This window comes from Narcine bancroftii, chromosome 2 (assembly GCF_036971445.1).
Source record: "Narcine bancroftii isolate sNarBan1 chromosome 2, sNarBan1.hap1, whole genome shotgun sequence".
Taxonomy (NCBI): domain Eukaryota; kingdom Metazoa; phylum Chordata; class Chondrichthyes; order Torpediniformes; family Narcinidae; genus Narcine; species Narcine bancroftii.
This window is the reverse complement of record NC_091470.1, coordinates 179,580,236-179,604,127: the sequence shown is the minus strand read 5'-3', so window position 1 is coordinate 179,604,127 and position 23,892 is coordinate 179,580,236. Positions and strand designations below refer to the sequence as shown.

The following is a 23,892-nucleotide window of genomic DNA, read 5'->3' as shown; positions in this document are numbered from 1 at the left end:
CTCACACCACCAGGAGGAAGAGAGGGGCCCCACCACTCCAAAGGCCATGAGAAGGGGAGGGTGAGTGAAAGATTTCCCTCAAAGGCTAGTGGGCTCTTCAGGGATGTGGGGCATGGTGGTGGGGTGGGGGGGTGGGGTGGTATGATTTTGGCCTTAGGAAGGGAGGGTCACAATTTTGGGTTTGGGGGCCCAATTGCTGTACCTCCAGGATCTGGTTGAACTGGGCCTTGAGCTCGAAGTAGGGCTTAGATTTGAGGATCACCCTCTTGGCTGATGGGCTTTTCAGGGAGGTGGGGTACGGTGGAGGGAGTATGATTTTGGCCTCGGGGAGGGGGGCTCGGGATTTCGGGTTTGGGGGCCCACTCGCTGTACCTCCAAGATCTGGTTGAACTGGGCCTTGAGCTCGAAGTAGGGCTTAGATTTCAGGATCAGCCTCTTGAGGGATTTCTGGAGCTGCCGGACCCGGCCCTCGGCCTGTTGGCACAATTGCGTCACCCGTTGGTGCTCCCGTTCGCTCCTCAGCCGCTCCTCCTCCGCCTCGTTCACCTGGAGGGGAGCATCGGAGGAACAGCAATCACAACCTAGGACTCAAAGTCAGCAAAACCAAGGCGCTGAGTGTTGCCTTCAGGAAGGGAAAGCCAGAGGTGGACGATCCAGGGATCACTGGGGGGATCGGAGGTGAAGGGGGGTGAGCACATTTCAGTCCTTGGGAGCCACTATCGCAGAGGATCTTTCCTGGGCCCAACACACCAATGGCGTGTGAAGAAAGCTCATCAGAACCTCGACTTCCTCAGGAATTTGCGGAGGTTTGGCATGACATCAGAAACCCTGACAAATTTCTACAGAGGTGTGGTGGAAAGTGTGCTGACCAGCTGCATCACAGTCTGGTATGGGGACACCAATACCCCCTGAGAGTAAAGCCCTGCAAAAGGTCTTGGACGCACACCAGGACGCCACAGGCAAAAACCTCCCCGCCATCTACAGGGAACGCTGCCATCGGAGAGCAGCAGCAATCATCAGGGATCCACACCACCCAGCACACGCTCTGTTCTTGCTGCCGCCTTTAGGAAAGAGGTAGAGGTGCTGCCTCCTGACACGTACAATGGCCTCCTGGGCCAAACTGTATGTCAACTGGGTTGAAGAGCCCACCACACCCAGCCCCTGCCCTGAGATGCAGCCCCGCCGGTGGTGAGCAAGTGGTTACCTTTGAGGTAGCGTGGTTTAGCATCTCCTGCCAGGTTGGGTCCAGGCGGTTCCTGTCGGCCATCAGCCCCTGCTCAGCCACGTACACCATCTCACGGGCCGCGTTGTGCATGCTGGCCGCTCTCTCATAGCGCAGAGCTGCCTTCTGCGTCTCCTGCTGGGCCTTTGGCAAGGAGGGGGAGAGTGCAGCGTTAAGAGTGATAACGGTGGGGGGGAGTTGATCCCGAATCTGTACAGTAGAGACGGCCTCCAAACTACCTCCAACCCCGATAGAGCCACTGCTGCATTGTGGTGAAGACGCCAGTTCAATCCTGAGCTCCACCACTGTGTGGCGTCTGCACGGTCTCCATGTGACCATGCGAGGTCCACACTCACCCCGCCCACACCTCAGTGCAGGTCAGTGGGGTGGGGGGGAAGAGTTAACTTGCTGTTGTAAATTTCCCCCCAATGTTGGTGGGGAGGATGGGTGAAACAGACGGATGGCCAGCATGGACTCAGGGACACCCTTGAGTGGGGGGGGGGGGAAGAGGAGAACTGCCCCATGGATGGGAGACCCCCTCCTTGCCCTTGGGACACCCCCGAACAGGAGACCTCACCTCTTTTGCCTGCCGCCGAGCCTCGTAGTACGGCCGTGCCTTCTCAATGCAGTTCCCCAGCTGGGAGCCCTGGGCATTCAACTTCCTGGCCGATTCCGATAGGATCTTCCGGTAAGTGTTCCTGGCTTCCTGTGGGAGATGCCAACCAATAAATGAAAATCGCACAAGATCGGAATTAAAATTGCCAATTGGGCAGTCCCAGAGAGAAATCATGCAGGTGGAAACAGCGGCAGAACAGGTTACACAGAAGAAAGTACCCCTCTTCACTGGCCCATCACACACTCCCAGCTCAGAAACCTTATGGGCGGGAGGTACAGTAATGGATGGATAAGGGAGGGAGGGCACATCAGCAACCAGGGGGATGGCTCTGTGAATAGAGAGGGAAAGGGGTGGAGACCTGGAGGAAAGGAAGCAGAGAGGTGGGGAAGGGAAGGAGAACGGGGAGTTGGCTAGTGGAAACCGGAGAAGTCAATGTTAATACCGTCCGGTTGAGTGCCGAGACAGAATATTTGGTCTTGCTCCTCCAATTTATGAGCGGTCTTGGTTTGAGGCCATGGACAGACATATCAGCGTGGGAGTGGGGCATGGAATTGAAGTGGTCGGCCACTGGGAAGACTCCTGTCATTGATGCAGACAGACCGAAGGTGCTCTCCCAGTCTGCGTCCATTCTATCCGATGTAGGGAAGGGCTATTCGTTATATCACGATCAATAAGTGGTAATTCTACCTCCCCCGCAGGAAAAAGAATCTCAGGGTTGTATGGGATATTATTGATGTACTCTGACAATAAATCTAATGCCATCTGGTTAGAGAGTTTATTCAGGAACCTGCCTACATTTTGCTCATACCTTGATGCAGGTCACAAGCCTGAAACACTGGTTTTGTGCCTTTATGTTTGGCAGATAAAGTTCATTGTTTGACCCGCTGAGTTTCTCCAGCATTGTGTTTTTACAGGCACTGACCCAGGACAGAAACAACATGGGCTGGATGCAGAGACCAGCTCCCCTCTCTCCACGCTATCAAACAGTCTGAGGCCAGTAAAATCAGCGTGGTGTGGGAGACCGGAGAGAATTTTCCAACCACTTCTGCCAGTGGGAAAGAGGAGAAGAAGAGGTCATATCTCTGCTACAGCAGGACAAGGTCCTCCTACGCACACACACTGCAAGGTCCTCCTACGCACACACACTGCAAGGTCCTCCTACGCACACACACTGCAAGGTCCTCCTACGCACACACACTGCAAGGTCCTCCTACGCACACACACTGCAAGGTCCTCCTACGCACACACACTGCAAGGTCCTCCTACGCACACACACTGCAAGGTCCTCCTACGCACACACACTGCAAGGTCCTCCTACGCACACACACTGCAAGGTCCTCCTACGCACACACAGTGCAAGGTCCTCCTACGCACACACAGTGCAAGGTCCTCCTCCTACACATACTGCAAGGTCCTCCTACACATACTGCAAGGTCCTCCTACACACTGCAAGGTCCTCCTACACACTGCAAGGTCCTCCTACACACTGCAAGGTCCTCCTACACACTGCAAGGTCCTCCTACACACTGCAAGGTCCTCCTACACACTGCAAGGTCCTCCTACACACTGCAAGGTCCTCCTACACACTGCAAGGTCCTCCTACACACTGCAAGGTCCTCCTACACACTGCAAGGTCCTCCTACACACTGCAAGGTCCTCCTACACACTGCAAGGTCCTCCTACACACTGCAAGGTCCTCCTACACACTGCAAGGTCCTCCTACACACTGCAAGGTCCTCCTACACACTGCAAGGTCCTCCTACACACTGCAAGATCCTCCTACACACTGCAAGGTCCTCCTATACACTGCAAGGTCCTCTTACACACTGCAAGGTCCTCCTACACACTGCAAGGTCCTCCTACAGACATACACACTGCAAGGTTAGTGACTGCAACATGAAGAGAGAGTGCCAGGAAGTCTTGGGCTGTTAAAGAAATCAAAGAAAAAAGAAACAGATGCTGGAAGCTGGGCAATCAAAGAGGAGCTGGAGGGTCTCAGCTGGTCAGGCAGTGACCGTGGAGACAAATGGTCGGTCGTTTCGGGATGGGACCAGCTAATTTGTGAGACTAAGCCTAAATTTCAAAGTTCAGATTTATTGTCAGAGTACATACACAACATCCCTGAGATTCTTTTTCCTGTGGGCATGGCAGAATTACCACTTAATGGCAGTGCTGAATAACCATACAAGATACATACACATGTAAACAAATAAAGAAATGTAAACAAACTGATTGTGCAATACAAAGACAAAAAAAAATCAATAATGTGCAATAGAGTCTTTAAATAAGTCCCTGATTGAGTTTGTCATTGAGGAGTCTGAGAGTGGAGGGGGAGCAGCTGTTCCTGAACCTGGTGGTGCAAGTCTTGTGGCACCAATACCTCTTTCCAGATGGCAGCAGCGAGAACAAAGCGTGTGCCGGGTGGCATGGATCCTTGACGATCGCTGCTGCTCTCCAACGGCAGCGTTCCCCGTTGATGTTTTCGATGGAAGGCAGGGTTTTGCCCGCGATGTCCTGGCCTGTGTTCACTACCTTTTGCAAGGCTTTACGCTCAGGGATATTGGTGCCCCCGTACCAGACCGTGATGCAGTCAATAGGCACACTTTCCACCACACATCTGTAAAAGTTTGCCAAGGTTTATGATGTCATACCAATCCTCTGCAAACTCAATAGTGGGGAGGGTTTTGCCTGTGATGTTCTGTGCTGTGTCCACTACCATTTTGCAGGGTTTTCTGCTCAGGGGTATGTGTGTCTCCATACCAGATCACCTAACAGTGGGTTTGACAGTCTCCTCTCCCCCAACTCCTCGTCACTCCCTTCGGCTCATTCACGGAGTCTCACTCATCCCAAGGCATCAGATTTCCTCTTCGGATGACTAGGGTAGGCAGCGCCCCCTCCTTCAGCGCCCAAATTGCAGTGGGGGGGGGGGGGTGTGTAGAGAATACTTACGTCCAACTGCAGTTCCACCTTATTGATCTCCTCGCTGGCCTGGTTCAGTTGTTCCAGCTCCTCCTGTGGAGAAGAGGAAAATTGGATCAGTGTCCAAGGGCAGATCAACCAGAGAGTAGAAACTGGAGGGGGAGGGGGTCACAGAGGGGAGAAATGCTCCTGTCACTGCCTCAACAGGCACATACACTGCCCACTCCAATCATCACCCCACCCCTGGTCAGCCTGCACACAGCACTGACAACTCATTATTGTTTCTAAGCTACATAGACATACAGGTGAGCTCCCCACTACAGTGGCCCATCTCAAGCAACACACACAGAACTGATGCCCCTCGACTCGACTGTAACTATCATGCCCTCTACCTGCAACATAACATTCATTCTGTAACAATGGACAATACAGATTTTCCTTCTGTACTGGGTGTATTTTATGGATTTGGTCACAAAAATCACCTTAGCATCTCCCTGTCACGTTCCATGTTTTGGGTACAACCTATTTTTGTGATTTCCTGTCATATTCTAAGTCTGCTTCAAGCACTCAAAACCATGAAGTGCCCACACGTCAATGAAAATTCACTTTGTGCATTTGCACTTGGACGTCTTCCCGGCTGATCTTGGTGCAGTCAGTGGCGAACGTGGTAAAAGGTTTCACTCGGACATTGTGACCGTGGAAGAAGCGGGATCTGGGCAACTGGAATCCATCAACGTCAGCCGGCTGCCTATTGCTGGACACTGACATGAGGGGCATCAGATGCTGAGTGCAAACGAAAATCAGTAGCAAAGCATTTTTCGGTCTCGGTTGAACTAACACAATGTGTCAGCATCCTGATGAGATTAAACGTGCTACATTCAATGAAAGTTAATGATTCTCCAGTTTCCTACATGATACAGCAAATCTGAAATTATCTTTGTGTTCAGCTTGAAGTCGAATCAGATTCCCCAATTTTTTTTAAATCAGGAAATAAACCTTTTGAACAAAGTTTGTGGCCCAGTGTAATCAATGCAGCACTCACATCTCGTACCTCTGCCAGATTCCACGCAGCACCATCCAATCCCCCCCCCCACAATCTCTGCTTTTTGTCATTCCGTCCCACATCCCATCAACTTTTACAGCAAATACAAAGAAATTCCGAGGGGGCTTGAGTGCTCGGCTGCATGGTGACAGAGACAGCACTCGCCCCTGGAGACTGTGTTCACGCGGAGGTACAGCTCAGAGTCCGTGCTCACCAGCAAGCAGCCCTTCCACTCATCTGTTGAACCCTCCCCAAACATTCTCATCAGTATTGCAATCAACATCACTTCTCGTTCTCAACTGAATCAGTTCTCCTCAATATCACTGTGAATATTTGTCCATCCTTTCATATTTATCCAGCATTCCGTCTCACGTCGTCCCATGGAATGGGTATGCAAGAGAAGGCACCAAGGGCAGGAGGGCTACCTGAAGTTCAGATCTGGAGGTCAGGCTGCCGACGGTTGGGATTGAAGTCTGTGGGGCTGGAGGCGAATCCATGAACACTCGGTAACTCTGGGGTGGGAGGGGGAACTCTCTTTTTCTGACTATAAGGGGCGCCGGGCAATTTCTGCTGATAGCGAATCTTTGCCTTACAGTCGACTAAATGCAATTTTGTGTAATATTACACAAAATTTTGTGTTATATTATGTAGGGCAGCAAGGTTAGCGTAACGGTTAGCACCACGCTGTTACAGCGCCAGCGATCGGGACCGGGATTTGAACCCCGCATTGTCTGTAAGGAGTTTGTACGTTCTCTCAATGTGTGCGTGGGTTTTCCCCGGGGGGTCCAGTTACCTCCCACCCTTCAAAAAACGTACAGTGGGTTGTAGGTTGATAGGGTGGCATGGGCTCGTGGGCTGGAATTATCGTGCTGTATGTCTAAATTTAAAATAAAAGAATCTTGAATCTTATGAAAGTGTTATCATATGAGGAGACTCTTTGTATTTGCTGAAATTTAGGAGAATGGGGGGAGGGGTCCTCATTGAAACATTTCAAATGTTGAAAGGCGTGAACAGTAGATCTAGAAAGGTGAGTTTCCCACGGTGGGACAGTCAGGGTCAAGAGGATTAGAACGGAGACGAGGAGTTTCTTCAGTCAGAGGGTGATAAATGTGTGGAATTTGTTGCCACATGCGGTTGTAGAGACCAGGTCATTGGGTGTATTGAAAGTCGAGAGAGAATGGTTCTTGATTATCCAGAGTTTCAAAGGTTATGGAAAGAAGACTGGCAGTGGGGATGAATGGGAGAATGGGGGGGGGGGGGGGCAGACTCGATGGGCTGAATGGCCTATTTCTACTATGTCTTTTGGTCACCGATGTGGCTGCAGCAACAAGAACCTCAGTCCATCTTCACATTGAGAGCTTGAGCAACAGCCAATAAACACTCATACACCCCCTTCCTTTGCCTCATTCCACCCTCACCCACACACTGGGGGAAATTTACAGTGGCCGATCAACCTACAACCCCTCTGGGAGGAAACCTGAGCACCCGGGGGGGGGGGGGGGTGAAAATACCCACATGGTCACAGGGAGATCGTGCAAACTCCACACAGGCACCGCCCGAGGTGACGGATCGAACCGAGGTCTCTGGGGCTGCGAGGTAGCGTCTCTATCCGCTGTACAGACTTCTCCAATGCCTCAGAGAGGCAGCAGAAGTCCATCGCCAGAATGGAACATCACGTCGATGATTTCCAGGTGAAACACATGGGGCTATGTGGCCTCGTACCACTGCCACCCGCCCAGACCCCACTGATCTCGCACCCCACATCCTTTCTCTGTTCTTGACACTCATGGCCCCGGCACGGACATTTTTGGTCAGGGATCCGCCTGCACAAGGGCTCTCTGGCAAAGGCACCCCAATTATATGCAATAACTTTCTTACACCATAGTTCACAGATTGTGCCTCACAACGCATCGGGCACAAAATCACACAGAAATGCTGGAGGAACTCAGCCGATCTTGCAGTGTCCGGAGGAAGTAAAGGTATATTTCCGATGTTTCGGGCCTAAGCCCTTCCTCAAGGCATAAGCAAAAAGCATGGAGGTGTCTGAGTTAAAGACTGGGGGAAGAATGGGAGAGGGAAGACTAACTCAAGGTGTTAATGGGATATGTTAAGAGGAAAGGTGAGAATTGATTTTTGGCTCTGTGAAAAGAGACAGAGGGAAAAGTGGGGGGGGGGGGGGTGGGGAGAGAGAGAGGGAGAACCAGAGGAAAGGAGACAGGAAGGTGAGGATGGAGGTGGGGGTGGTTTAATAGAAACCGGAGAAGTCAAAGCTAATGCCATCCAGACAGAAGCTGGCAAGGGGATGGGACAGGGAAATTGAAATGGGTGACCACTGGGAGATCCACGCTATTGCGGCAGACAGAGCTTAGGCGCTCAATGAGGCAATCTCCCTAATGCTTTAGGGGCGCCGGGCAATGCTCATGGTAACACTGTTTGCCTTACAGCAGGCAAACATTGAAGCATATCTTGTAGATTACATTTTTAATGTGATATTACTTGAGAACAAAAGGAACCTTCGAGGATGCTGGACTCTCAGTCAGTCACTGGGAACCTAAGGGATTAACTCTTTCAGCTACCAGGCCCCAGTCAGATACTTGCAGAGGAGAAAGAGAACCAGGCGAAGCAGGAGGATTTTACATATCGTGCTTGCTACACACACCACAGGTGGAAGAACCTTTTCCTGTGCTGTACAGTTCCACGTTCTACCTGAGACTCCCCCCCCCCCGCAGACCATTCCCAGAGGAGGGGATTAACTTTCAAACCTCCCCTCCCCACTCACTCAGACCCCCACTAATCCATTCTCAAAGGAGGGGGTTAACCCCCCCCAACCACCCCTCACCACTCATACCGACCTCCACCAGTACGTTCCCACAGGAAGGGATTACCCCCCCCCACCCTCACCATTCACACCGACCCCTACCAGCCCGGTCCCACAGGACAGGAATAATCCCCTCACCACCCCTTCCCACTCACAACAACTTCCGCCAGCCCATTCCCAGTGAAGGGGGTTAACTCTTTTGCCTAGCAGGCATTTCCAGCAAAACCCCCCCCCCCACACCCCTCATTCCAGTGCTTGTAAGCCCTGCAGTTAGTCAGATCTGCTCGCTGATTCATTCCTCATTCGCCACTCAGCTACAGTTGGAGTTGTGACCCATTCTGTGGTGACAATAATATGCTCTGTGGCAGGAGAGTTCGATGGGTTTGACTGCAGTTGACACAAAGGCTTTGCAGAACCCTGGCAGCACTGTGACACTGTAACTCACAGGAGACAGGCACATCACAAACAAACCCATCAGCTTATGTGCACACAGCTCGGAGCAGATAACCATGTCTGTCTGCACTTGACACTGCGGGATCTCAGCCCTTAAAACTCCCTGGAGTACCATCAGCCAAGACCTGGCTGCGAAACTCTCACTACGCCCCACCCAAACTAACCGTCTGTGGAGAGAGACAACCCCGAGACCCAGTGAATGTCTCGGTGATGGAAGGGAGGTGAGAAATTAACACTCGATGGAGGATCCCAGCTCACAATGACTGACCCCTGCCCATGGCACAAGCAGCCCTCAATCTAAAGACAGGATAAGTGCTTAGCCCACTGCCCTACTCACTCTACACCCATGCCTGTCTGGGTAGGCACAATTCGAATATCATCAATAAATTTACCGATGACAATACAGTCGCTGGCAGAATCACAGACGGCAACGGGTAAGCATAGAGGAGGGGGAAGATCAGCTCGTTAATGATGTCACACAACTTTGCACTCAACATTAGCAAAACAAAGGAACTGATTGTGGACTTCAGGAAGGGGGAAATCTGAAGAACCAGTTCTCATTGAGTGGTCAGCAGTGGAGACGGTAAAGAACTTCAAATTCCTGGGTGTCGCTGAAGATTTATCCTGGGGCCTCCATGTCGATGCAATCTTGAAGAAGGCTCGTTAGCATCTATATTCTGTGAGGAATTTGAGGAGATTCGGGACGTTATCGAAGACTCTTGCAAATTTCTACAGGTGGACTGTGGAGAGCATTCAGTCTGGTTGCATCACAGTCTAGTATGGAGGTGCCAAGTCTCAGGACAAGAATAAATTCCAGAGGGTTGTGAACTTGGCCTGCGCCATCACAGGCACCAGACTTCACTCCATCGAGGACATCTTTAAGGGGGAGTGCCTCAAGAAAGCAGCCTCTATCATCGAGGACCCTCAACCTGCCCTTTTCACACTGCTATCGTCAGAAAGGAGGTACAGGAGCCTGAAGATGCACTCTCAATGGTACAAAAACAGCCTCTTCCCCTCTCCAACAGATTTATAAACAGACAATGAACCACAGACACTACCTCACCTTTTCTGTTGCACTAGTTATTTTTTTTATTTTGCATTGACGGAACTGTAATTTAGCCTTTCTCCTATTGTTAGGGGCGCTGGGCAACACTCATGGCGACTCTTTGCTTGCCTTGCAGTGGGCTGAAGTTGAAGAATATCAAGTATATTACATTTTTAATGAATTATTATGTGACAATAAAAGGAACTGTTTGAACCTATGTTTTTTTTACATGAATCAGAATTATTGTCACGAACATGTGTCACAAATTATTTTGGGGAAATTTAGGCATACAGGTGGTAAGAGGCCCTTCTGGCCCAGGAGCCTGTGCTGCCCCAATTGACCGAAATGTTTTGAAGGATGGGCGGAAACCCGAGCCCCCGGAGGAAACCCACACACATGAGAATTCCAGATTCGAGCCAAGGTCGCTGGGGCTGTAACAGCGCAGTGCTAACTGCCACGCAAATTTGACGATTTGCGGCAGCAGAGTTGTGCTTCACAGTTGCAGAACTGCTAATAAATTTCAAATGAGTAAATACAAGATTTTGGGGTCAAAAAAAGTGAGGTAGCGCCCATAGGTTCCCTGTCCGTTCAGAAATCTGATGGCAGAGGGAGTTTTTGGGACGTTAATATCAGGAGAGCAGAACAAAGAGGCAACTGATGTAAAAGTAACGAAATCTTCACCAATCGGAACAGTCAACTGGATTACCCTGAAATAGAGCTGAACGGAGGAAAATAAACGAGAATAGACATTTGCCGCTGAGAAGAAAAGGGCCATCCGATTATTTGAATGAGAGAATGTGAATTGAATGGAGAGCTTTCCCCCGGAGGAAATCAATCTCCTATTGGAGCTAATCATGAAAGGAAGACACGCGCTTTTATTTTCTGCTGACAGGTTTGATGTGCGTCCTATTTATACTTGGTTTTTTTATTCCACTGTAGGCCAAAGGCATTTAAATTATGCATCGAGGGATAATGTATAATTCATACACCTTGAAATCTGTTGCCTTCTTTCGGATAAGCACTATATTTTATGTTGTTAATAACATCCACTTGCATAATGCAGGAAAAAAAGTCCCAAAGTCATTCACAGAGGCATCCGCACACTGAAACTGGCAGCGAGTCACAAAAGGCCATCAAAGGAAGTGAATGAACACAAACTTGGTTAAACTCCATCAAAAACGTTCACAGAGTCCACCTCTGCTCCAGACCTTTCCCCAATCTCCAAGCATACTGCCCCAGGAGGGTGGCGCTGCCAGAGCTGTCAAGGGTGTGGACCCAGGAGAGCGGAGCCACAGCACTGCTCCACAAGGTCCTACCACCCGGCCACGATGCCAACGGCTCCATACAGGCTTTACATGGCCTGTTAAAGGAGCCATAGAACTATAGAGCATTGCAGCACAGTAAATAGGCCTTTTGTCCCTTTTCGTCTGTGCTGAACATGACCTGCACCCAGTCCATAACCCTTAGAACACCTCCCATCCACGTACCTGTCCAAATCTTTCTTAAATGTGAAAATTAAGCCTACATTCACCACCAGCTGGCATCTCGTTCCATACTCCCACCACTCTCTGTGAAGAAATTCTCCTTAAATTTTTCCCCTTTAACCCTTAACCCATGTCCTCTGGTTTGTATCTCACCCAACCTCAGTGGAAAAAAATCCTACTTGCATTGACTCTGTCTATACCCCTCGTAATTTTGTAAACCTCTATCAAATTTCCCCTCATTCTTCTACGCTCCAGGGAATAAAGTCCTAACCGTTCAACTCTTCCCTGTAACTCAGTTCTGGAAGTCCCGGCAACATCTGAGTAAATCTTAACTGGACTCGCTCAATCTTATTGATCTCATTACTGATGTTAGGTGACCAAAACTTTACACAATGCTCCAGATTTGGCCTCACCAATGTCTGCCAATGGTGGTGTACTTTAAAATCCTGCAACCATGGTCTGTGCCCGAGATGGTGGCGCATGTGCTCAGCAGCGCACCACCACATGTTGAAGGACTCCTGGCGGGCAGCTGACTGGCACAGGGCACCAGTCACAGGGAGAACAACCCCCCCCTCCCCATTGAGAAGGGGGAGCAAAGGACACAACCCAACAGGAAGGCAACATTGGCGGCAGGCCAGCCAGGGTCTCAGCGGTTGAAGGACCCACACAGGCTGCTGGAGAGTGGCTCATGGGAATCAGGTATCGGAGCCGGGATTCGAAAGGGCTCCTGAAGGGCGCTAAAGGCTTCCTGATCATATCGGGGGGTTCGGATCTGGAGCTCAGGCAGCCGGCAGATCGAACAGGAGTCTATGCGACTGCAGAAGCGCTGGAGGCGAAACCACGGACACTCAGTGACTCTGAAGGGACTTTCTTTTGCTTCTCTTTCTCTCGTGCTGTTGGGGGTGCCAGGCAATGCTCATGGCGACTCTGTCTTACAGCAGACAGAATTATATCATGTACATTACATTTTTACATATTATTACGTGACAATAAAAGGAACATTAAAACCACATCTTCCCCCTAAACTTCAGCTGACTCATCGATCTGATGTCCACATGCCCACACATTTCATCACTGCTGCACAACTGGCAACGATTTGAATTTTGGAGTTCTGCTTCAGAACTTCCCAAAACCTGCACGGCATGCTAGGGTGGAGGAGTGCAACACCATCCAGGACAAAGGCTGCCATTTGACTGGCCCATTGTACATAATCCGATTCATTCACAAGCAGAAGAGAGATTTCTTTTTAAGACATAGATCACGTGGTGCCCATGCCGCCAGACATGGGGAGAACGCACAAATTCCTTACAGACAGACACCACAGGATTCGAATCCCGGTCCTGATTGCTGGCGCTGTAAAGGCGTTGCGCTAACCGCTAGGCCAAACGGGCTGCCTTCTACCTGCAGTAGAAGTCCAAAAATCCAGACCTCCCGAGAAATCAGACTTTTAAAACTTTTTCAATTTCGTGGGCTTTTATGTGCGCACGTGCATGCGTAGTGTGATGTGAAGAGAAAGAACATGTACACAATGAGTGACAAACTTGAAATGATTAAGAAACTAGAATGTGGTGTAAGCAAAACTGTTTTAATGGAAACATACGACATTGGAAAATCTAAAATATAAAAGAAAGGCTATTGCTTGAAGTCCAAGGAAATAATTATTAAATTTGTGGAACAGAATCTTACTTCAGTCTACAAGACATCCTGTGTGCGCATATGGTGCAGAATAATCTTATCACAAAGAAATTACAAAGTTCGCAAACTTCTTAAAAACATTAACATTAATAAAGTCCCCAGGGCCGTACGAGATGTATCCCAGGTTGCTGATACCTGGGACAGAAGCTACGATCTTTGAGTCTTATTTCGCCACTGGGGAGAAGCCGGAGGATTGGAGAATGGCATATGTGTTCCTCTTGTTTAAAAAAAGGTAACGGAGAATCCTGGGAATTAGAGAACTGTGAGTTTCATGTCAGGGGTGTGCAAAATATTGGAGGGGATTCTTAAGGATATGGCCTATGAGTATTTGGAGAAGTAATCTACTCAAGGATAATCAGCATGGCTTTGTGAAGGGAGGGTCATACATCATGAGTCTAATTGAGTTTTTTTTAAGGAGGTAACAAGAAAATGCTGAGTGTAGGGTGGGTGAAAGTTATGAGGGAAGAGATCTTGGCCGTGTGGATAAAAAAGAAATCGGCTTGCAGGTAGAAAGCAGAGAGTAGTAGTGGAAGGAAAGGATTCTGCCCAGAGGTCGGTGACTAGTGGAGGGCCCGCAGGGATCTGTTCTGGGACCCCTGGTCTTTGTGATTTTTATAAATGACCTGGGTGAAGAGGCGGAAGGATGGGTCAGTACGTTTGCAGAAGCTATGAAGGTTGGAGTTGTGGATGGAGCTGAAGGGTGTCATAGGTTACAAAAGGATATAGACAGCATGTAGAGTTGGGCTGAAAATAGGCAGATGGAGTACAATCAGATTAGCATGAGGTGAAGGCTGAGTACAGGGTTAAGGGTTGCTTACTTAAGAGTGTGGATGAACAGAGGGACTTTGGGGTCCAAATCCACATACCTTTCAAGGTCGCCGCACAGGTGGATAAGATAGTTAAGATGTCGGGCTTCATGAAAAGGGGGGGTTAAGTTCAAGAATCGAGGTCGTGTTGCAACTCTACACATCTCTGGTGAGACCAGTGTGTGTTCAATTCTGGTCACCTCATTATAGAAAGGATGGGTAAGCTATGGAGAGGGGGCAAAGGAGATTTACCAGGATGTTGCCTGGATTGGAAAATAAGTCTTATGAGGCAAGGTTAGCAGAGCTGGAACTTTTCTCTATGGAGTGAAGAAGGATGAGAGGAAACTTGAAAGAGGTCTACAAGATTATGAGAGGCATAGTCAGGGCGGACGGCCAGCACCTGCTTCCCAGGGCAGGAGTAGCAAACACCAGAGGACGTCTATACAAAGTGAAGAGAGGGAAGTTTAGGGGAGACTTCAGGGGTAAGAGTTTTCTTTTTTCAAAAACGCAGAGAGTTGTGGGTCCCCGGAATGGCTCGCTAGGGATGGTGGTCGAGGCTGGAACGTCAGGGACATTTAAGAGACTCTTGGATAGGCACATGGATGGAAGAGAAATAGAGGCTTACGAGATAAGGAGGGTTGAGTACTTATAAATAGGTCAGCAGAGCATCAAGGGCTGAAGGACCAGTACTATGCTGGAGTGTTCAAAGCCAATATACAAAAGTATTTAAAGAAAGCAAATGAAGTATCAAGTAGTGTAGTAAATGCAGGAGAAGCTGCAAGGGTTCCATCCACAAGTACTGTAGCCTTTATTCCTCCTGAAGTTAGAATTCTGCCCGAGAATCAGGAAAATCCGAAAATCCAGACTGGCCCAGTCCCTGAGCTGTCCGGATTTTCGGATTTCTACTGCATGCAACTTGGACCAGTGAGGGGCCCACACAGGTTGCAGGCAACTTGCAGTTCGGGGACACACACGGGCTGCTGGACACTGGCTCACGGGAACCATGTATTCCTCCAACTTCCGACGTGATACAGCAAACCCAAAATTATCTTTGTGTTCAACTTGAAATTATCTATTTTAATCCCAATTTTTTTTTCAGGAAGCAAACCTTTTGAGAAAAATTTGTTGCCCCGTGTAATTGGCCTCATGGCCCATCAACTCACTCCACCATTCCATCTGCCCTCCCCCCGATTCCCAAATTCCTGAGACACCGCCTCAAATGAGATGGAGAATTCCAAAGGTTCACCAGCTAGTGAGTGAAGAGCTTTCACCCTATCTCAGCAAGTTCATTTATATTTAGACATACAACACGGTAACATGCCCTATTGGCCAATGAGCCCAATTACACCCAATTGACCTACAACCACCACCCCCCACCAGGTACGTTTTGAACGGTGGAAGCAAACCAGAGCACCCGGAGAAAACCCACACAGGTACGGGTAGAATGTACAAACCGCACTGCCAGCTGTCTCGGGATTTAGTCAGAAGATTTTTTTTGCGAGCATTCCAACACAGCGTAGTACAGCAAGTAAAACAGTAACATGCGGTTACAGGGAGAGATCAGTTCATAAGACAGCATCACATACTAATAGTGAAACACGAACATATGCAGACATCGTGATTGAAGTAAAAAAACAATGCTGGAGAAACTCAGTAGGTCATTGTGCAGGTAAAGATACAGAACCAACGTTTTGGGCTTGAGCCACTCATAGAGATTATAAAGAAAATATCAGCAGTCGGGTGCACAAAATGGTGGCGAGAAGGGGCAGAGGGAGGAGCACTGTCCCACAGGCAGGAAGTAATAGGTGGAGAAGGAAGGGAGGACACACCAGCAAACAGGGGGGAGGGGGGGATGGCTCTGTGAATGGAGGGGTGGAGGACAGAGGGATGGGGAAGGGAGGGAGAACAGGGAGTGGTCTAGCAGAAACCAGAGAAGTCGATGTTAATGCCGTCCAATTTCAAAAGTGCCCAGATGAAAAATCAAATGTTGTTCCACCAATTTACGGGCAGTCTTGGGAGGTCAGTACGTGAGGCCATGGACAGATGTATTGGCACGGGGATGGGGCACGTTTATCTACTGGAGGCTCCAACGAGGACTTTGCACCACTGGCTGTTTGACTCGGAGCAAAGGCCAGAGATGACTGCAAGGAGCAGTCCATATTGCCTTGTGCAACTTGTACATCTGGTTGCCTAATTCCCAGGCTGTGAATGGCGCAGGTTCAACTGAGCGTCCCAAGGTAAAGGGAAGTGGCTGAATTTCTTCCTGTGGTGTGATGTGGAAATTTCAACTGGGTTGGAGGGATGTTACTTCCCAATGCCACAGAGAAACTTTTTTTTAAATTTTAAAAATTTTTCACACTATAAACCATATTGACCAAGATACATACAGACATTTTTTCTCTTGAATATATAGTGTCATTTTCTCCCCCTTTTCCCCCCTCCCTTCCCTCCCTCCCTCACCCCCTTTCCCATTTATTTGAAGTTCAATCTATAAGATACATTAAACCCGTTAAACAATGTTGTCACTTAATAAAAATAAACAAGAAATTTTACTGAGTCAGTTCTTTTCGTTATCTTCTCCTTCTGTCATTTTAGGTGGTGGAGGTCCATGGTAGGATTTCTCTATTGTATTTTATGTATGGCTCCCATATTTGTTTGAATATTGTGATGTTATTTCTTAAATTATATGTTATTTTTTCTAATGGAATACATTTATTCATTTCATTGTTGTATTCTCAAGTTGTCTTCTAATTTCCAGGTTGACATAATACATTTTTTTTGCTACATTAGGGCTATCATAACAAATCATTTTTGTGTTCCATCCAAATCGAGTCCAAATTCTTTATTTCTTATATTACTTAGGAGGAAGATCTCTGGGTTTTTTGGTATATTGCTTTTTGTGATTTTATTTAATATCTGGTTTAGATCTTCCCAAAATTTTTCCACTTTCTCACATGTCCAAATTGCATGAATTGTTGTTCCCGTTTCCTTTTTACAGCGAAAACATCTGTCTGATACTGTTGGGTCCCATTTATTTAACTTTTGAGGTGTGATGTATAGCCTGTGTATCCAGTTATATTGTATCATGCGTAACCTCGTGTTTATTGTATTTCTCATAGTTCCGGAGCATAGTTTCATGTTTCATTCCCATGTTTCATTCTTTATCTTTATGTTTAGATCTTGTTCCCATTTTTGTTAAGGTTTACCGTTTTTTTCCTCGTTCTCCTTTTCTTGCAGTTTGATGTACATGTTTGTTATACATTTTTAAATTATCATTGTGTCTGTAATCACATATTCAAAATTGCTTCCTTCTGGTAACCTCAGACTGTTTCCCAATTTGTCCTTCAAGTAGGTTTTCAGTTGGTGGTATGCAAACATTATATCGTGAGTTATATTATATTTATCCTTCATTTGTTCAAAGGATAATAATTTATTTCCCGAAAAACAATTTTCTATTCTTTTGATCCCTTTTCTCTCCCATTCTCTGAAGGAAAAGTTATCTATTGTGAAAGGGATTAGTTGATTTTGCGTCAATATTAGTTTTGGTAGTTGGTAATTTGTTTTATTCCTTTCTACGTGAATCTTCTTCCAGATGTTGAGGAGATGATGCAATACCGGTGAATTCCTACGTTGCACCAATTTTTCATCCCATTTATATAGTATATGTTCAGGTATCTTCTCCCCTATTTTATCTAGTTCTAATCTGGTCCAATCTGGATTTTCCCTAGTTTGATAAAAATCTGATAGGTATCTTAATTGTGCTGCTCTATAATAATTCTTAAAGTTTGGAAGTTGTAAGCCTCCTTGTTTGTACCATTCTGTTAATTTATCTAATGCTATCCTCGGCTTCCCCCCTTTCCATAAGAATTTCCTTATTATTTTCTTTAGCTCCTTGAAGAATTTCTCTGTTAGGTGAATTGGTAATGACTGAAATAGGTATTGTATCCTTGGGAAAATGTTCATTTTAATACAGTTTATCCTTCCTATCAGTGTTAGTGGTAAGTCTTTCCAATGCTCTAAGTCATCTTGTAATTTTTTCATTAATGGATGATAATTTAGTTTATATAGATGGCTGAGATTTTTATTTAGTTGTATACCTAGGTATCGCATTGCTTGTGTTTGCCATCTAAATGGTGATTCTTTCTTAAACTATGTGAAATCCGCATTATTCATTGGCATTGCTTCACTTTTATTTGCGTTGATCTTGTACCCTGACACTTCTCCATATTCTTTCAATTTCTTATGTAATTCTTTTATTGATATTTCTGGTTCTGTTAAGTATATTATAACGTCATCTGCAAATAGACTGATTTTATATTCCTTCTCTTTTATTTTTATCCCTCTTATTTTATTTTCTGTTCTTATCAGTTCTGCTAGTGGTTCTATAGCTAATGTGAACAGTGAGGGAGATAGAGGACATCCCTGCCTTGTTGATCTGCTCAAGTTAAATTGTTTTGATATATATCCATTTACTGTCACTTTCGCCAATGGCCCCTTATATAATGCTTTAATCCAATTAATATATTTCTCTGGTAGGCTGAATTTTTGTAGTATTTTGAATAAATAATTCCATTCTACTCTGTCAAAGGCCTTCTCTGTGTCTAAAGCAACCGCTACTGCTGGAGTTTTATTTCCTTCTACTGCATGAATTAAGTTAATAAATTTACAGATATTATTCGTTGTTCGTCTTTTTTTAATAAATCCAATTTGGTCTAGATTTACTATTTTTGGTACATAGACGGCCAATCTGTTTGCTAATAGTTTAGCTATTATCTTATAATCTGTGTTAAGTAGAGATATTGGTCTATATGATGCTGGTGCGAGTGGATCTTTCCCTGTCTTTGGTATTACTGTAATTATTGCTGTTTTGCATGAATCTGGTATGTTTTGTGTTTTATCAATCTGGAGGGGAGGAATTAATAAGTCTTTAAATGTTTTATAGAATTCTATTGGGAATCCATCCTCTCCTGGTGTTTTATTGTTCGGTAGTTTTTTTAATATCTCCTGTAATTCTTCTATTTCAAATGATTTTATTAATTTATTTTGCTCCTCTGTTTGTAATTTCAGTAGTTCAATTTTAGTTAGAAATTCATCTATTTTGTCTTCTTTCCCTTCATTTTCAGTTTGATATAGTCGTTCGTAGAATTCCCTGAAGTTTTCATTGATCTCCGTTGGATTATATGTAATTTTTTTGTCCTTTTTCCTCAATGCCAATACCATTCTTTTAGTTTGTTCTGTCTTAAGCTGCCACGCTAGAATTTTGTGCGTTTTTTCTCCTAGCTCATAATATTTCTGTTTTGTCTTCATTATGTTCTTCTCCACCTTATATGTTTGTAGTGTTTCATATTTTATTTTTCTGTCTGCCAGTTCTCTTCTTTTAGTTGTATCTTCCTTTATTGCTAATTCTTTTTCTGTATTTGTTATTTCCCTTTCCAACTGTTCTTTTTCCCGATTGTAGTCCTTCTTCATCTTAGTTACATAACTTATTATTTGCCCTCTGATGAATGCTTTCATTGCGTCCCGTAGTATAAACTTATCTTTCACTGATTCCGTATTTATTTCAAAGTATATTTTAATTTGTCGTTCAATTAATTCTCTAAAATCCTGTCTTTTAAGTAGCATGGAGTTTAATCTCCATCTATACATTCTTGGTGGGATGTCCTCTAGCTATTGCCAATAACAGGGGTGAGTGATCCGATAATAGTCTAGCTTTCCTAACTCTCCCTTGAATGTAGGCTGATAACAGGAATAGGTCTATCCTTGAGTATGTTTTGTGTCTACCCGAATAATATGAATATTCCTTTTCCTTTGGGTGTTATTTCCTCCATATATCCAAAAGTTGCATTTCTTGCATCGATTTAATTATAAATTTGGTTACTTTGTTCTTTCTGTTAGTTTTTTTTCCAGTTTGAGTCCAAATTAAGGTTAAAATCCCCTCCTATTGGTATGTTCCCTTACGTATCTGCTATCTTCAAAAAGATATCTTGCATAAATTTTTGATCTTCTTCATTAGGTGAGTATACATTAAGTAAATTCCAAAATTCTTGAATATATCTGACATTTTATCATTACATATCTCCCTGCTGGATCTATTATTTCCTCTTCTATTTTGATTGGTTAATTTTTATTGATTAATATAGCTACTCCTCTGGCTTTTGAATTACATGATGCTGCTGTTACATGTCCTATCCAATCTCTCTTTAATTTCTTGTGTTCCACTTCAGTTAGATGTATTTCTTGTACGAATGCTATATCAATTTTTTTTTAGTAAATTTAACAGTTTCTTCCTTTTGATTTGGTTATGTATTCCATTAATATTTAAAGTCATATAGTTCAACATAGTCATTTCATACTTTGTTTATCTTTCCTTTCCGTTTCCTCATCACCACCTTCCCTTATCCATTTCTGCTTTCTTTTTTTGAACACATTATAAGACAACATTTCTAAAACATAAAATATTTCCACTATTCTCATATCTAAAATTCCTTTAACCCCAATAGTCCCTCCCCTTTCTGAGTTGCCCTTTGTCCCTTGTCAGGCAACCACATCTCCCCTCTCCATTTGGATTTGCGAATCTGCTCGCAAGCATCAACTGATTTCGCAGTGACTGTTATTCTTCCCCACCCAGCCCCCCAGAAAAGATTTTAATCTTCATATATAACAAAGGTCACTCTCTTAATTCCCTCCTTACTTCCTTTCTTCCCTTTCTTTCCCTTCAATATATAATATATATAGCTTGTTGTCATTTTTTTTCTTGTTACATCTCTTCATCTCTCTCTGTCTGTTTTGTAGTTGTTCTGCAAATTTTCGTGCTTTTTCCGGATCCGAGAATAGTTTGCTTTGCTGCCCCGCGATAACTATTTTAAGTACCGCTGGGTATTTTAACATAAATTTATAACCTTTTTCCATAGGGTCGTTTTTGCTGCATTAAACTCCTTCTTCAGGAGTTCAAAACTTATATCTGGATAGAAAAAAAATTTTTGACCCTTGTATTCCAGTAGTTTTTTGTCTTCTCTTATTTTTTTCATTGCCTTCTCCAATATATTTTCTCTTGTTGTATATCTTAGGAATTTTACTAGAATGGATCTTGGTTTTTGTTGTGGTTGTGGATTAGGGGCTAATGTTCTGTGTGCCCTTTCTATTTCCATTTCTTCATGTAATTCTGGCCTTCCTAGGACCCTGGGGATCCATTCTTTTATAAATTCTTTCATATTTTGGCCTTCTTCATCTTCCTTAAGGCCCACTATCTTTATATTATTTCTTCTATTATAATTTTCCATTATATCTATCTTCTGAGATAACAGCTCCTGTGTTTCTTTAATTTTTTTATCAGATTCTTCTAATTTCTTTTTTAAGTCATCTACCTCCATTTCTATGGCTGTTTCTCATTCTTCCACCTTGTCTACTCTTTTTCCTATTTCTGTCATGATCACCTCTAATCTATTCATTTTTTCTTCTGTACTTTTTATTCTTCTTTTTATTTCACTGAATTCTTGTGACTGCCATTCTTTTACTGTTTCCATATATTCTTTAAAAAAATATATATCCATGTACTTGCTCTTCCCTTCATCTTCCATTTCTCTATGTTCTCCCTCCTCTTCTTCTGAGTCCACTCCAGGATCTGTTTCCTTTACCTCAGTCTCTTCTGATTTTCTTGTTGGGTTGCTTATTTTATTTTGTTGGGTATTTTTGTTCTTCTTATTTTTATGAAAAGTGTCTTGGTGTTGGTCTTCTTCCTCTGGGTTGGTCATCTGTTGTTTCTTTGATTTCCTATTTTTATTCTCTTCCTTCTTCTTCCCGTTATTTTCTATGTTTTCCTATTGAGAGTCTTGCTGTCGTGTTATATTTGTCTGTTTCGGCTGTGGAGATTTACTCCTCAGCTGGTCCCCCCTCCTGTCGGTGTTGTTTTTGTCTTGTGCATCGTTGCGCGAGGATTCGTGCATGCGCAGTTGCGCACTTTTGTTTGGCTCCGTGAGCCATCTTTGTAGTCCTGAGTTCAGGGTTTCCACTGACCTCAGGAAGTGGGCTTCTCTCTCCACGGCGGGCTTCCTCGTACCGGTAAGGCCTTCACCTTCCTCTTCCGACGTTCTTCCTTCTTCTTTTCTTCCTGTTGTTTTTGGTTTTTCTTTCTTTGCTGCCATTTTCTCCACACTTTCACTTTCAATTTGTTATAGTTTCTGTGTTAGTTTGTTTTTCCTCTACCTTTTTTTTACTTTTCTGGAGAAGGCTGGAAATCCCCTACCGGCCACTACTCCATCACGTGACTCCTTGCCACAGAGAAACTTGACGACAAATACATCACACAAATTATAACCTTGAACACGGCCAAAATAGACATGGTTACACTTACTGGACAAGTCCATGGGTTGTCAAGGGACTTTAGAAAATAACCACAGCTCAGTCACCTGGGATAACAGACACCCTTGTGGAAGTAAAAGTCTGCCTCGTGTAGACTGATGTAGATTATCAATTTTAATTAAGGTATATATGTCAACAAATAAAGAGATGTAAACACACTGACTGTGAAAAACAAGAAAAAAATCTATAAAGTGCAAAAGTAAGAGTCCTTAAATGAGTGCCTGATTGAGTTTGTCATTGAGGAGTCTGATGGTGGAGGGGAAGAAGCCATCCTTGTGCCGCTGGGTGCCCGCCTTCAGGCTCCTGTGCTTCCTTCCCAGTGGCAGTAGAGTGAAGAGGGGTGGTGGGTGTCCTTGAGGATAGAGGCTGATTTCTTAAGGCCTTGCCTTTTTGTAGACGTCCTCAATGGAGTGAGGTCTGGTGCCCATGATGTTGCAGGCCGAGTTAACAACCCTCTGCAGTTTTTTTTCCACTGTCCTGACCATTGACACCTCCGTACCAGACAAAGATGCAACCACCCAGAACGATCTCTGTACTACAGCTGTCGAGGTTTGAGAGTCTTTGGTGACATATCAAATCTCTTCAAAAACTTTTTGACCTGCCGAGTTTTCCCAGCATTGTGTTTTTATTTTAATCAGGGTCTCTGCAGACTTTTGTGCAAGAAGGAGCCCTTTTTTAATGAGATTTTACATATTGTATTGTGCTACATTAATTCTTGTACACTTCCTCACTTGCAAACTTAAGATTTACCGATCAATGAAAACTCGCAAGGGAAAGAAATCCTACCCACGTACTTATCAACAAAGGGAAGACATTCCTCCATTCAATCACGAAGAAGACTAACCAGCAGATATACTTTGTAAGGAGTTGAGGAGGGGATTCAGTAGCTACTTTTCCACTGGCACCTTGTCCCAGGTACCATCAGAATGGCGCCGTCAAATGACGTCATTTCACGCCAGGGATTAATTATTTTGACCTTTACTCATAATCCCAGTGTCAGTTGACGTTGGCATGCTGATAAAACCAGTGGAAAAGGGACAGCAGAAAGTCACCTGTTTACAGTTGAAGGTAGAACGCTCCGATCGCCGGGGATGATTCTGTCCCAGTTAAGTATAGCCCAGTGGAAATGGCACAAAGGGTTTCCTATCCTGGGACACTGCACAGCCAATTAACTGGGATGCCAGTGACAAAGGGGCTAGTATGTCACCGAAAGCTCTCGGAAATTTTGACTGGTGCACCGAGGTGAGCATTCTGACTGGTTGCATCGTTGTCTGGCACGGAGGTGCTAATGCACAGAACAGGAAGACTCCAGATTTGTTAACTCGGCCTGCGACATCACAGGACTTCACTCCATCGAGGACATCTGCAAGAGGCTGTATCTTGAGAAAGCAGCTTCTCTCCTCAAGGGCGCCCACAACCCGGGCCATGCCCTCT

General features: G+C 45.3%; 2 protein-coding genes across 2 annotated transcripts in view; one reads left to right on the top strand and one right to left on the bottom strand.

Moving 5' to 3' along the window:
- Positions 1 to 23,892, top strand: part of rps5 (ribosomal protein S5) — a 335,501-nt gene that overhangs the window by 58,912 nt on the left and 252,697 nt on the right. The gene's annotated exons all lie outside the window — the stretch shown is intronic.
- The window catches only part of sh3bp5lb (SH3-binding domain protein 5-like, b), a 30,484-nt gene that overhangs the window by 2,433 nt on the left and 4,159 nt on the right, over positions 1 to 23,892 (bottom strand). Inside the window, exons 2-5 of the mRNA XM_069919348.1 lie at positions 4,788 to 4,850; positions 1,800 to 1,928; positions 1,205 to 1,366; positions 373 to 546 (exon numbers count right to left, since the gene is read on the bottom strand). Coding sequence (XP_069775449.1) covers positions 373 to 546; positions 1,205 to 1,366; positions 1,800 to 1,928; positions 4,788 to 4,850 — 528 coding nt within the window. The remainder of the gene's footprint in view (positions 1 to 372; positions 547 to 1,204; positions 1,367 to 1,799; positions 1,929 to 4,787; positions 4,851 to 23,892) is intronic.